At 44.8% G+C, this 14,174-nt stretch overlaps 1 protein-coding gene across 1 annotated transcript in view; it reads left to right on the forward strand.

Annotated features, from left to right (window-relative positions):
* The window catches only part of LOC120052047 (interleukin-6 receptor subunit beta-like), a 30,174-nt gene extending 16,286 nt beyond the window's left edge, over positions 1–13,888 (forward strand). The window contains exon 13 of the mRNA XM_038998910.1: positions 12,304–13,888. Coding sequence (XP_038854838.1) covers positions 12,304–12,381 — 78 coding nt within the window. The 3' untranslated portion in view covers positions 12,382–13,888. The remainder of the gene's footprint in view (positions 1–12,303) is intronic.
* The last annotated feature ends 286 nt before the right edge of the window (positions 13,889–14,174 follow it).

The following is a 14,174-nucleotide window of genomic DNA, read 5'->3' on the forward strand; positions in this document are numbered from 1 at the left end:
TAAACATGATGACAGGCTAACCATGGAGAACACTAAACATGATGACAGGCTAACCATGGAGAACACTAAACATGATGACAGACTAACCATGGAGAACACTCAACATGATGACAGACTAACCATGGAGAACACTCAACATGATGACAGACTAACCATGGAGAACACTAAACATGATGACAGGCTAACCATGGAGAATACTAAACATGATGACAGGCTAACCATGGAGAATACTAAACATGATGACAGGCTAACCACGGAGAACACTAAACATAATGACAGGCTAACCATGGAGAACACTAAACATGATGACAGGCTAACCATGGAGAACACTAAACATGATGACAGGCTAACCATGGAGAACAATAAACATGCATGATGACAGGCTAACCATGGAGAACACTAAACAGGATGACAGGCTAACCATGGATAACACTAAACATGATGACAGGCTAACCACGGAGAACACTCAACATGATGACAGGCTAACCACGGAGAACACTCAACATGATGACAGGCTAACCATGGAGAACACTAAACATGATGACAGGCTAACCATGGATAACACTAAACATGATGACAGGCTAACCATGGATAACACTCAACATGATGACAGGCTAACCATGGAGAACACTCAACATGATGACAGACTAACCATGGAGAACACCAAACATGATGACAGACTAACCATGGAGAACACTAAACATGATGACAGGCTAACCATGGAGAACACTAAACATGATGACAGGCTAACCATGGAGAACACTCAACATGATGACAGACTAACCATGGAGAACACTCAACATGATGACAGACTAACCATGGAGAACACTAAACATGATGACAGACTAACCATGGAGAACACTCAACATGATGACAGACTAACCATGGAGAACACTAAACATGATGACAGACTAACCATGGAGAACACTCAACATGATGACAGACTAACCATGGAGAACACTAAACATGATGACAGACTAACCATGGAGAACACTCAACATGATGACAGACTAACCATGGAGAACACTCAACATGATGACAGACTAACCATGGAGAACACTCAACATGATGACAGACTAACCATGGAGAACACTCAACATGATGACAGACTAACCATGGAGAACACTCAACATGATGACAGACTAACCATGGAGAACACTCAACATGATGACAGACTAACCATGGAGAACACTAAACATGATGACAGGCTAACCATGGAGAACACTCAACATGATGACAGGCTAACCATGGAGAACACTAAACATGATGACAGGCTAACCATGGAGAACACTAAACATGATGACAGGCTAACCATGGAGAATACTAAACATGATGACAGGCTAACCATGGAGAATACTAAACATGATGACAGGCTAACCACGGAGAACACTAAACATGATGACAGGCTAACCACGGAGAACACTAAACATGATGACAGGCTAACCATGGAGAACACTAAACATGCATGATGACAGGCTAACCATGGAGAACACTAAACATGATGACAGGCTAACCATGGATAACACTAAACATGATGACAGGCTAACCATGGAGAACACTCAACATGATGACAGGCTAACCACGGTGAACACTCAACATGATGACAGGCTAACCATGGAGAACACTAAACATGATGACAGGCTAACCATGGATAACACTAAACATGATGACAGGCTAACCATGGATAACACTCAACATGATGACAGGCTAACCATGGAGAACACCAAACATGATGACAGACTAACCATGGAGAACACTAAACATGATGACAGGCTAACCATGGAGAACACTAAACATGATGACAGACTAACCATGGAGAACACTCAACATGATGACAGACTAACCATGGAGAACACTCAACATGATGACAGACTAACCATGGAGAACACTAAACATGATGACAGACTAACCATGGAGAACACTCAACATGATGACAGACTAACCATGGAGAACACTCAACATGATGACAGACTAACCATGGAGAACACTCAACATGATGACAGACTAACCATGGAGAACACTAAACATGATGACAGACTAACCATGGAGAACACTCAACATGATGACAGACTAACCATGGAGAACACTCAACATGATGACAGACTAACCATGGAGAACACTCAACATGATGACAGACTAACCATGGAGAACACTCAACATGATGACAGACTAACCATGGAGAACACTCAACATGATGACAGACTAACCATGGAGAACACTCAACATGATGACAGGCTAACCATGGAGAACACTCAACATGATGACAGGCTAACCATGGAGAACACTAAACATGATGACAGGCTAACCATGGAGAACACTAAACATGATGACAGGCTAACCATGGAGAACACTAAACATGATGACAGACTAACCATGGAGAACACTCAACATGATGACAGACTAACCATGGAGAACACTCAACATGATGACAGACTAACCATGGAGAACACTCAACATGATGACAGGCTAACCATGGAGAATACTAAACATGATGACAGGCTAACCATGGAGAATACTAAACATGATGACAGGCTAACCACGGAGAACACTAAACATGATGACAGGCTAACCATGGAGAACACTAAACATGATGACAGACTAACCATGGAGAACACTCAACATGATGACAGACTAACCATGGAGAACACTAAACATGATGACAGACTAACCATGGAGAACACTCAACATGATGACAGACTAACCATGGAGAACACTCAACATGATGACAGACTAACCATGGAGAACACTCAACATGATGACAGACTAACCATAGAGAACACTCAACATGATGACAGACTAACCATGGAGAACACTCAACATGATGACAGACTAACCATGGAGAACACTAAACATGATGACAGGCTAACCATGGAGAACACTCAACATGATGACAGGCTAACCATGGAGAACACTAAACATGATGACAGGCTAACCATGGAGAACACTAAACATGATGACAGGCTAACCATGGAGAACACTAAACATGATGACAGACTAACCATGGAGAACACTCAACATGATAACAGACTAACCATGGAGAACACTCAACATGATGACAGACTAACCATGGAGAACACTAAACATGATGACAGGCTAACCATGGAGAATACTAAACATGATGACAGGCTAACCATGGAGAATACTAAACATGATGACAGGCTAACCACGGAGAACACTAAACATGATGACAGGCTAACCATGGAGAACACTAAACATGATGACAGGCTAACCATGGAGAACACTAAACATGCATGATGACAGGCTAACCATGGAGAACACTAAACATGATGACAGGCTAACCATGGATAACACTAAACATGATGACAGGCTAACCATGGAGAACACTCAACATGATGACAGGCTAACCACGGAGAACACTCAACATGATGACAGGCTAACCATGGAGAACACTAAACATGATGACAGGCTAACCATGGATAACACTAAACATGATGACAGGCTAACCATGGGTAACACTCAACATGATGACAGACTAACCATGGAGAACACTAAACATGATGACAGGCTAACCATGGAGAACACTAAACATGATGACAGGCTAACCATGGAGAACACTCAACATGATGACAGACTAACCATGGAGAACACTCAACATGATGACAGACTAACCATGGAGAACACTCAACATGATGACAGACTAACCATGGAGAACACTCAACATGATGACAGACTAACCATGGAGAACACTAAACATGATGACAGGCTAACCATGGAGAACACTCAACATGATGACAGGCTAACCATGGAGAACACTAAACATGATGACAGGCTAACCATGGAGAACACTAAACATGATGACAAGCTAACCATGGAGAACACTAAACATGATGACAGACTAACCATGGAGAACACTCAACATGATGACAGACTAACCATGGAGAACACTCAACATGATGACAGACTAACCATGGAGAACACTAAACATGATGACAGACTAACCATGGAGAATACTAAACATGATGACAGGCTAACCATGGAGAATACTAAACATGATGACAGGCTAACCACGGAGAACACTAAACATGATGACAGGCTAACCATGGAGAACACTAAACATGCATGATGACAGGCTAACCATGGAGAACACTAAACATGATGACAGGCTAACCATGGATAACACTAAACATGATGACAGGCTAACCATGGAGAACACTCAACATGATGACAGGCTAACCACAGAGAACACTCAACATGATGACAGGCTAACCATGGAGAACACTAAACATGATGACAGGCTAACCATGGATAACACTAAACATGATGACAGGCTAACCATGGATAACACTCAACATGATGACAGGCTAACCATGGAGAACACTAAACATGATGACAGGCTAACCATGGAGAACACTAAACATGATGACAGGCTAACCATGGAGAACACTAAACATGATGACAGGCTAACCATGGAGAACACTCAACATGATGACAGACTAACCATGGAGAACACCAAACATGATGACAGACTAACCATGGAGAACACTAAACATGATGACAGGCTAACCATGGATAACACTAAACATGATGACAGGCTAAATAATGGTGAACACTAAACATGATGACAGGCTAACCATGGAGAACACTAAACATGATGACAGACTAACCATGGAGAACACTAAACATGATGACAGACTAACCATGGAGAACACTAAACATGATGACAGGCTAACCATGGAGAACACTAAACATGATGACAGGCTAACCACGGAGAACACTAAACATGATAACAGGCTAACCATGGAGAACACTAAACATGATGACAGGCTAACCATGGAGAACACTAAACATGATGACAGGCTAACCATGGAGAACACTAAACATGATGACAGACTAACCATGGAGAACACTCAACATGATGACAGGTGTCGTGTCTTTGGCTATGCCGGATTAAGTGATATGACATGCTATTCTATAAAATAATTTCTCTGTAATTAATATTACCTGATTAAGCTAATCAGGTAGATAATTAACTAGAAAGTCAGGGCACCACGAAAGAATGTTAATAGAGCTGTTATCTTCCGAATAAACCGAATAAAGACCTGGTAATCTTTTACATCAATAGCAGTCAATTATTAATCGTCACCTTGTTTAGTCTCATCTGAAAGTGGTAAATTCTTGGTTATCTTCACGAACCCTGGCTAACAAGTTGAATCAGCAAAACAAAATTTGGTTTAATTATTTATTTACTAAATACCTAAATAATCACACAGAATGGATCATACATTGATTACAAATTATGTCATAAAGAAAACGTCCCTGGTGGACGGAACAGATACGACGGCTGGTTACACAAAGAGAGGAGGTTGGGTTTGAGTGAAAGAGCGGGAAGACTGAGTAACAAAGGGAGAAGCTATGCTATCGTAAATACAGAATCTTATGCATTCTAAATAACCGCTCATTTGAAAAAGGAGAATGCAATAAATATTTACTCTGAGCTGCGCTTCGGTAGATTGGTCGTCGATGGAAGGCCGGTTTGTCCTTTATGGATCTCTGGTCCTCTGAAGAATGTCTAGTGGTGAACTGGAGCATGGTAGGATGGATACTCTGTCCGTCCTCTCCTAGCCCACGTTTAGCGACTGCTGCTAACTCAACGGCTAGGAGGTATCACTTCTGGAGTGAATAAGAGTTCAAAGTTCATACCAAGTTGCCATACTTTTAAGCTCATGCTATATTCTGGCTGGTATAGTTGAAATTGATCCTTTCAGCGTGTTGATCGTCATCTCCACGTTGAAATTCGATGCTAATTTCGTTAGGTTATTATCTGAGCCCTTTCAATGTGGAGACCGTCGTCCTCTCGTCCTCGGAACAGAAAGTTACATTTTCGTCAAGGGCTTTATATAGGAGGGAAGAGAAGGTCGTGTTTCATAGTTTATAACCAATGTCTCTTCACATGGGCGGGGCCACTGAGTGAGCAGAGCTTTAACCTTATGAAAACCCAATTCTCTCATTTGGAAGCTAAAATTACATTTAATCTTTTCACAAATAGTTTCATATTTAAACATTTAAATTGCACAACAATTCCATGTGAATCTGATAACTATAATGTGTAGACTTTCCAAGATACAGTTTATGTCATCCTATCATTAGTAAGAATGTCTCAGATGCCAACTGATCTGGCATCATATTCATTAAGTACAAATGCATATTTTCAACTGGTTGGATTACCGAAATATGGTTCCTTTCACCCCACCTTTTGATGTTCCCAGACTCTATATGTTTAACAAAGGCTTTTCAAGAGTCCTTCTGAAGAGTCAAGAGAGAGGAAAGGGAGAAAGGTATTTATGGGGGGGGATCATAAACCTCACCCACAGGCCAACATCATGACAGTCCCCCCATGTTGGGTTCAATCTTGTGATTAACCTGCACGTTGGGGGTGATCTTAAATCAACTTTTAATTGTCACATACACATCTTTAGCAGATGTTATTGCGGGTGTAACGAAATACTTTTGTTTCTAGCTCCAACAGTGCAGTAATATCTACCAATTCACAACAATACACACAACCTAAAAGTCAAATAATCTAATTAAGGAATATATAAATATTACGATGAGCAGTGGCATAGTGTCACGTTCTGACCTTTATTTTCCTTTGTTTTGTCTTTAGTTAGTATGGTCAGGGCGTGAGTTGGGGTGGGCAGTTCTATGTTGTCTGTTTCTATGTGGGGTTTTCTAGTTTGGCCTGACATGGTTCTCAATCAGAGGCAGGTGTTTTGTGTTGTCTCTGATTGGGAACCATATTTAGGTTGCCTGTTTTCACTGTTGGTTTGTGGGTGTTTGTCTTCCGTGTTAGTGTTTGTGCCACACGGGACTGTTTTTCGGTTAGATTTCTCTTTGTTATTTTGTTTTGTGTAGCGTTCAGTTTACTTTAATAAAACATGGACACTTACCACTCTGCGTTTTGGTCCGATGCCTGCTACACCTCCTCTTCAGACGAAGAGGAGGACATCAGCCGTGACAGAATAACCCACCAAACCAGGACCAAGCAGCGTGGTGACGGGCAGCAGCGACAGCAGCAGCAGCGTACGCAGGACTTCTGGACATGGGAGGAAATTCTGGACGGTAAGGGACCCTGGGTTCAAGCTGGAGAGTATTGCCGCCCTCGTGAAGAGCTGGAGGCAGCTAAAGCCGAGAGGCAGTGGTATGAGGAGGCAGCACGGAAGCGAGGCTGGAAGCCTGAGAGTCAGCCCCAAAAATGTCTTGGGGGGGGGGGATAAAGGGGAGTGTGGCGAAGTCAGGTAGGAGACCTGCGCCAACTTCCCGGGCTTACCGTGGAGAGCGAGAGTACGGGCAGACACCGTGTTATGCGGAAGAGCGCACGGTGTCTCCTGTACGTGTGCATAGCCCGGTGCGGTACATCCCAGCTCCACGTATCGGCCGGGCTAGAGTGGACATTGAGCCAGGTGCCATGAAGCCGGCTCAACGCATCTGGTCTCCAGTGCGTCTCCTCGGGCCGGCGTACATGGCACCAGCCTTACGCATGGTGTCCCTGGTTCGCCAGCACAGCCCAGTGCGGGCTATTCCACCTCGCTGCACTGGCCTGGCTACGGGGAGCATTCAACCAGTTAAGGTTGGGCAGGCTCGGTGCTCAAGAGCTCCAGTACGCCTTCACGGTCCGGTATATCCGGTGCCACCTCCTCGCCCCAGTCCAGTACCACCAGTGCCAACACCACGCACCAGGCTTCCTGTGCGTCTCCAGAGCCCTGTTCCTCATCCACGCACTCGCCCTGTGGTGCGTGTCTCCAGCCCGGTATCACCAGTTCCGGCACCACGCACCAAGCCTCCTGTGCGTCTCCAGAGCCCTGTACGCCCTGTTGCTGCTCCCCGCATTAGCCTTGAGGTGCGTGTCCCTAGCCCGGTACCACCAGTTCCGGCACCACGCACCAGGCATACTGTGCGCCTCAGCAGGCCAGAGTCTGCCCAGCGCCGCCTGTGCTGCCCGTCTGCCCTGCATTGCCCGTCTGCCCAGCGCCGCCTGCGTTGCCCGTCTGCCCAGCGCCGCCTGCGTTGCCCGTCTGCCCAGCGCCGCCTGCGCTGCCCGTCTGCCCAGCGTCGTCTGAGCCGTCCGTCAGTCAGGAGCCGCTAGAGCCGTCCGTCAGTCAGGAGCCGCTAGAGCCGCCCGCCAGTCAGGAGCTGCCAGAGCCGCCCGCCAGTCAGGAGCTGCCAGAGCCGCCCGCCAGTCAGGAGCTGCCAGAGCCGCCCGCCAGACAGGAGCTGCCAGAGCCGCCCGCCAGACAGGAGCTGCCAGAGCCGCCCGCCAGACAGGAGCTGCCAGAGCCACCCGCCAGACAGGAGCTGCCAGAGCCGCCCGCCAGACAGGAGCTGCCAGAGCCGCCCGCCAGACAGGAGTAGCCAGAGTCGTCAGTCAGCCAGGACCGGCCAGAGTCGTCAGTCAGCCATGACCTGCCAGAGCCGTCAGTCAGTCCGGAGCTGCCCCTCAGTCCGGAGCTGCCCCTCAGTCCGGAACTGCCCCTCAGTCCGGAGCTGCCCCTCAGTCCAGAGGCGCCCCTCAGTCCAGTGTGGCCATTTAGGAGGGTCGCCGTTCCTAGGAGGCCACAGAAGCGGACTAAAACTATGGTGGAGTGGGGGCCACGTCCAGCGCCAGAGCCGCCACTGCGGACAGATGCCCACCCAGACCCTCCCCTATAGGTTCAGGTTTTGCGGCCGGAGTACGCACCTTGGGGGGGGGGGGGGGGGGTACTGTCACATTCTGACCTTTATTTTCCTTTGTTTTGTCTTTAGTTAGTATGGTCAGGGCGTGAGTTGGGGTGGGCAGTTCTATGTTGTCTGTTTGCACATTTGTGGCCTGCTGGAGGTCATTTTGCAGGGCTCTGGCAGTGCTCCTCCTTGCACAAAGGTGGAGGTAGCGGTCCTGCTGCTGGGTTGTTGCCCTCCTACGGCCTCCTCCACGTCTCCTGATGTACTGGCCTGTCTCCTGGTAGCGCCTCCATGCTCTGGACACTACGCTGACAGACACAGCAAACCTTCTTGCCACAGCTCGCATTGATGTGCCATCCTGGATGAGCTGCACTACCTGAGCCACGTGTGTGGGTTGTAGACTCCATCTCATGCTACCACTAGAGTGAAAGCACCGCCAGCATTCAAAAGTGACCAAAACATCAGCCAGGAAGCATAGGAACTGAGAAGTGGTCTGTGGTCACCACCTGCAGAACCACTCCTTTATTGGGGGTGTCTTGCTAATTGCCTATAATTTCCACCTTTTGTCTATTCCATTTGCACAACAGCATGTGAAATTTATTGTCAATCAGTGTTGCTTCCTAAGTGGACAGTTTGATTTCACAGAAGTGTGATTGACTTGGAGTTACATTGTGTTGTTTAAGTGTTCCCTTTATTTTTTTGAGCAGTGTAGTATATATGTAAACATTATTAAAGTGGCCAGTGATTTCAAGTCTATGTATATAGGGCAGCAGCCTCTAAGGTGCAGGGTTACGTAACCGGATGGAAGCCGCCTAGTGATGGCTATTTAAGTCTGATGGCCTTGAGATAGAAGCTGTTTTTCAGTTTCTCGGTCCCAGCTTTGATGCACCTGTACTGACCTCGCCTTCTGGATGATAGTGGGGTGAACAGGCAGAAAGTCGGGTGGTTGTTGGCCTTCCTGTGACATCGGGTGCTGTAGGTGTCCTGGAGGGCAGGTAGTTTGCCCCCGATGAAGCGTTGGGCAATTGCCGTACCAGGCGGTGATACAGCCCGACAGGATGCTCTCAATTGTGCATCTGTAAAAGTTTGTGAGGGTTTTAAGTGCCAAGCCCCCAAAACATTGGCCTCCTGAGTTTGAAGAGGTGCTGTTGCATCTTCTTCACCACACTGTCTGTGTGGGTGGACCATTTCAGATTGTCAGTGATGTGTACACAGAGGAACTTGAAGCTTTCCACCTGCTCCACTGTGGTCCCATCCATGTCGTTGGGGGCGTGCTCCCTCTGTTGTTTCCTGAAGTCCACAATCCGCTCCTTTTGTTTTGTCGACATTGAGTGAGAGGTTATTTTCCTGGCACCACACTCCCAGGGCCCTCACCTCCTCTCTGTAGGCTGTCTTGTCATTATTGATAGTCAGGCCTACTACTGTTGTGTCGTCTGCAAACTTGATGATTGAGTTGGAGGCGTACATGGCCATGCAGTCATGGGTGAACAGGGAGTACAAGAGGGGGCTGAGCAAGCACCCTTGTGGGGCCCCTGTGTTGAGGATCAGCGAAGTGGAGTTGTTGTTTCCTACCTTCTCCACCTGGGGGTGGCCTGTCAGGAAGTCCAGGATTCAGACCCAGGGCCCCGAGCTTAATGATGAGCTTGGAGGGTACTATGGTGTTGAATGCTGAGCTGTAGTCAATGAACAGCATTCTGAAAAATCCACATCCAACCTACAGAGCTTGAGAGGATCTGCAGAGAAGAATGGGAGAAACTCCCCAAATACAGGTGTGCCAAGCATGTAGCATCAAACCCAAGAAGACTCGAGGCTGTAATCACTGCCAAAGGTGGTTCACCAAAGTACTTATTAAAGGGTCTGAATACTTTTTTTATATATACATTTGCCACAATTTCTAAAACCCTGTTTTTGCTTTGTCATTATGGGGTATTGTGTGTAGATTGATGAGGGGGGAAAACAATTTTATCAATTTTATAATAAAAAAAAAATGTTTACCTTTATTTAACTAGGCAAGTCAGTTAAGAACACATTCTTATTTACAATGACAGATTTTTTTACAAAATGACAGATTTTTACCTTGTCAGCTCAGGGATTTGATCTAGCAACCTTTCGGTAACTGGCCCAATGCTCTAACCACTAGGCTACCTATCTCCAATAAGATTGGAGCGTAACAATATGTGGAAAAAGTAATGAGGTCTGAATACTTTCCGAATGCACTGAAAACAGAAATAAATAAAATCCTTAAAAAATAGGCTACAACACCAGAAAATATGATGATTTGGCCACAGGGGATCATTAGCTTCATAAAAAAAAGATGTGGATTGTTTTAAATCACATAGCCTACAGTCGGAAGGGCCCGCAATTTGCGCAGCTCATGCTGCAAATACCAAATAGATGATTGTTGAGTTATGACTGTCAGTGAAAAGCAGAGACCCAGCCAGGCATATCACAATATTTAAAAATACAATCATGGAAAAACTGTTTTAAAAGCAAATGGCTATTACTGTAAAAAGATGACAATGAAAAGACTCCTATTTGTATTTTAGTTATCAAAATGATTAACTTAATTGAGCAAACAGTAGCCTATCTTATTGGCACCAGCGGAAAACATCGGCCATATCCCCGGTGAGTGTGCATATTCACTGTCTTTATCATTGGGTCAGTGCCACTTTTGTTTGTTTTTGGACAATAATTTCCTCCTTCAGGTTAGATGGACGTCATAATGTATTCGTGTCGCCCCTTTTCGTAGGCCGATTATATGGAACAGACAACATCGTTTTTATTGATCTGTTTGTCACTGTCAACAGAGTAAGCTACCCTGTAATTGTTGTACTATTAAAAGAAATGCGTGTGTGCACTTGGGTGTCCCGTACCAGTAAGAAAGGGTGAGACTGTTGCAGCTGTTGGATAGATAGCCTCGACTTTGTTTTGAAAAGAGGCCAGAAAACTGTCACAGAGGTCGATGGTGGTTATGAGAGAGGGGTTGTCCAATGGGCGAAGAAGTTTGTTGATGTTTGAGAAGAGCTCTCTTGGGTTTCCTTGTTCATTCCTTATGATGTTGGAGAAATAGGCAGATTTGGTTGTGGCAAGTGAGTCCTTGCAGTTGTGAATGTGGTCTTTGTAGGCCTCCTTATGGACAATGAGCCCTGTTCCGTTTGTAGAGCCGTTCTAGTTGTCATCCTGTGGCTTTCATGGCACGCAGCTCAGGATTGTACCATGGCGCTGGGATGTTGAAGGAGACCACCCTCCTTTTAAGGGGGAAAAGAACATCCAGGTGGGAGGAGAGTTCACTGCTGTAATGAGCCACCAAGTCAGTCACTGGGTCAGGGGGGTTATGCAGGTAGGGTTTAGGGTAGGGACGTCCCAAGGATCCACAATTGCATACTTTTATATACCAGATGGCAAAATTGGACTGTGCCCTAAAAAATGGAAAAACACAGATTTCTATTGTACATATCTGTAGACAATGATCTCATTGAAGATCTCTGGAAGTCCACATAAAAATACACGGAGTAGGACTAATTTAGTGAAGCATTTTTTTAATTGAATACTCTGTATTGCACGTTTATGCTATATTATTTGTCTAACCAATAAAACATGTTCTAAGTTATTCTCTTTATTTTTCAGAATCTCAGAGGAGAGAACACCATTTCAAATAAAGCCCCAGTGTCCCCACTCCCCCAGCAGGGGGCAGAAACCTATTGATGTTGATTGTACGTGGTAATATGATTCCTTAGGACGTCTGAACCCTGTTCTTTGTTTTTCTGTTATATGTTCTGAATTTGTTTATGTTATAACACACTGTGAGGTTTTCATTGGCATCTGTACAGTACTTTGAATATTGTTTTTATCCAATCAAGTTTCATTGTGACCTGGCAAGTCAAAATAAGGCCACTTGCAAAGTAATTCAAGTAATATATGTTTCATCTGTTCTATATATATCCTTTATATGCTGTAATATTGTATCATCTACTGATGCGTGTCTAACTCCTGGTATGTATTTACTGCAGTTTCTTTAAGAGTTGCTGTGTTATAAGAGAGGCTAAAAGGCTGTCACACCAGGCTAGAACATCTAGCCCCAGGTCTAGTGCTGATGAAGAAACAGAAACACAAGTTATCCCAGTTCCTCTGAGTCCTACTGTTGCTTGGTGATGTTAATTCTACAGTCCCAGCAGGACTTATAAAACTCCCTTTGCTTTTGTAACTCATAGAGTTTTAATGTTTCCACATACTGAGTCCAGTACTCAGTGTGGGTCCACCCCCACCCCCCACACACACTTTTTTAGAGCTTTGAATAATGCCCACAACTAATGGCACATTCAGACCCAATTTTATTTTTACTACCCAGTGTCAACCGGTCAACCCCAGTCATGTGTGAGTCAGCATCCCTGGGGCTTTTTGCTCTTTCAACAGCGGGTACACAAGTTTGGGAGGATAGCATGTTGTTAAATACTGAATTAAGGGTCAGACTCTGCATTGTAAACTATGCAAATGCTTTTCAAGAATGCAGTATTGGCTCAGGACAAGAAAACGCTGCATGCGATGCCTGCTGAGGTCTGTAGCCTACTGGCTCGAGTGGATGGAGTTTGGTTGTCATGGATGTCATGAATATAAGATGTTGTAGCGACCTTAACCTAACACCTAGCGAGCTAGTCAAGAGTATACGACCTCATGGCGTCACAGTTAAGGTGTTGGCTTCACAGTTACTGGACCCGTGTTCGAGTCCTGATTGGGGCTACCCCTGAATTTGTAACGATAATGTTATTACAATGTTTAGAATTATATTTAGTAAATAATTACTTGCCTTGAATTCTGTGACTGATCACTTTAGACTAATCATATAACTCTAATAAAATATATAAAAATGTCTTTATTATAAATATGTCACCATTAATGTAGAGTGCCATGGATTTCCCCCCAAAATCCCAGTAGACACTGATCTATGGAAATGCCCTAAAATATCCCCATAAGTTTTATGGCACATGTACACAGTCAGTCAGTAACACAGGCAACTCCTCAATAGTCAGCTGCTATCCACCGTGTGCACTGTAGGCTACTCTGAGAAACGAACTGCTTTACCACCAGCAAGACTGACAGGGGCTGGCACAGAGCGCACGGATGATTTCTGCTCTGCTTTCCTTTATTGTTGCTGTCAGTAGCTACAGTAGGTTTCCATCCAATTGGGAACAGATTTTCATGCAAATATTCTAAAATCCGCATAACAACAATATATGCATTTTCCCACAAGAGATGTTTCCATCAAGTTGACTTGTTGTGAATAAATGGCTGTGCATGATGACGTAGTGCACAAAAATTACTTTTTGCTGTTAAATTCCCATATACCAAATAAAAATATATAAGTTAAAGGAAAATTCCACCCCAAAACTTATCTGCTAACTTTCAAAATACAGAATACAGCCATAGAGGCTGTATTTCTGTATTTTGAAAGTTACATATCTTGAAAACTTCATTGCTGAGATGCAAAACATTTTGAGACT

Source organism: Salvelinus namaycush, chromosome 8, assembly GCF_016432855.1.
Source record: "Salvelinus namaycush isolate Seneca chromosome 8, SaNama_1.0, whole genome shotgun sequence".
Taxonomy (NCBI): Eukaryota; Metazoa; Chordata; class Actinopteri; order Salmoniformes; family Salmonidae; genus Salvelinus; species Salvelinus namaycush.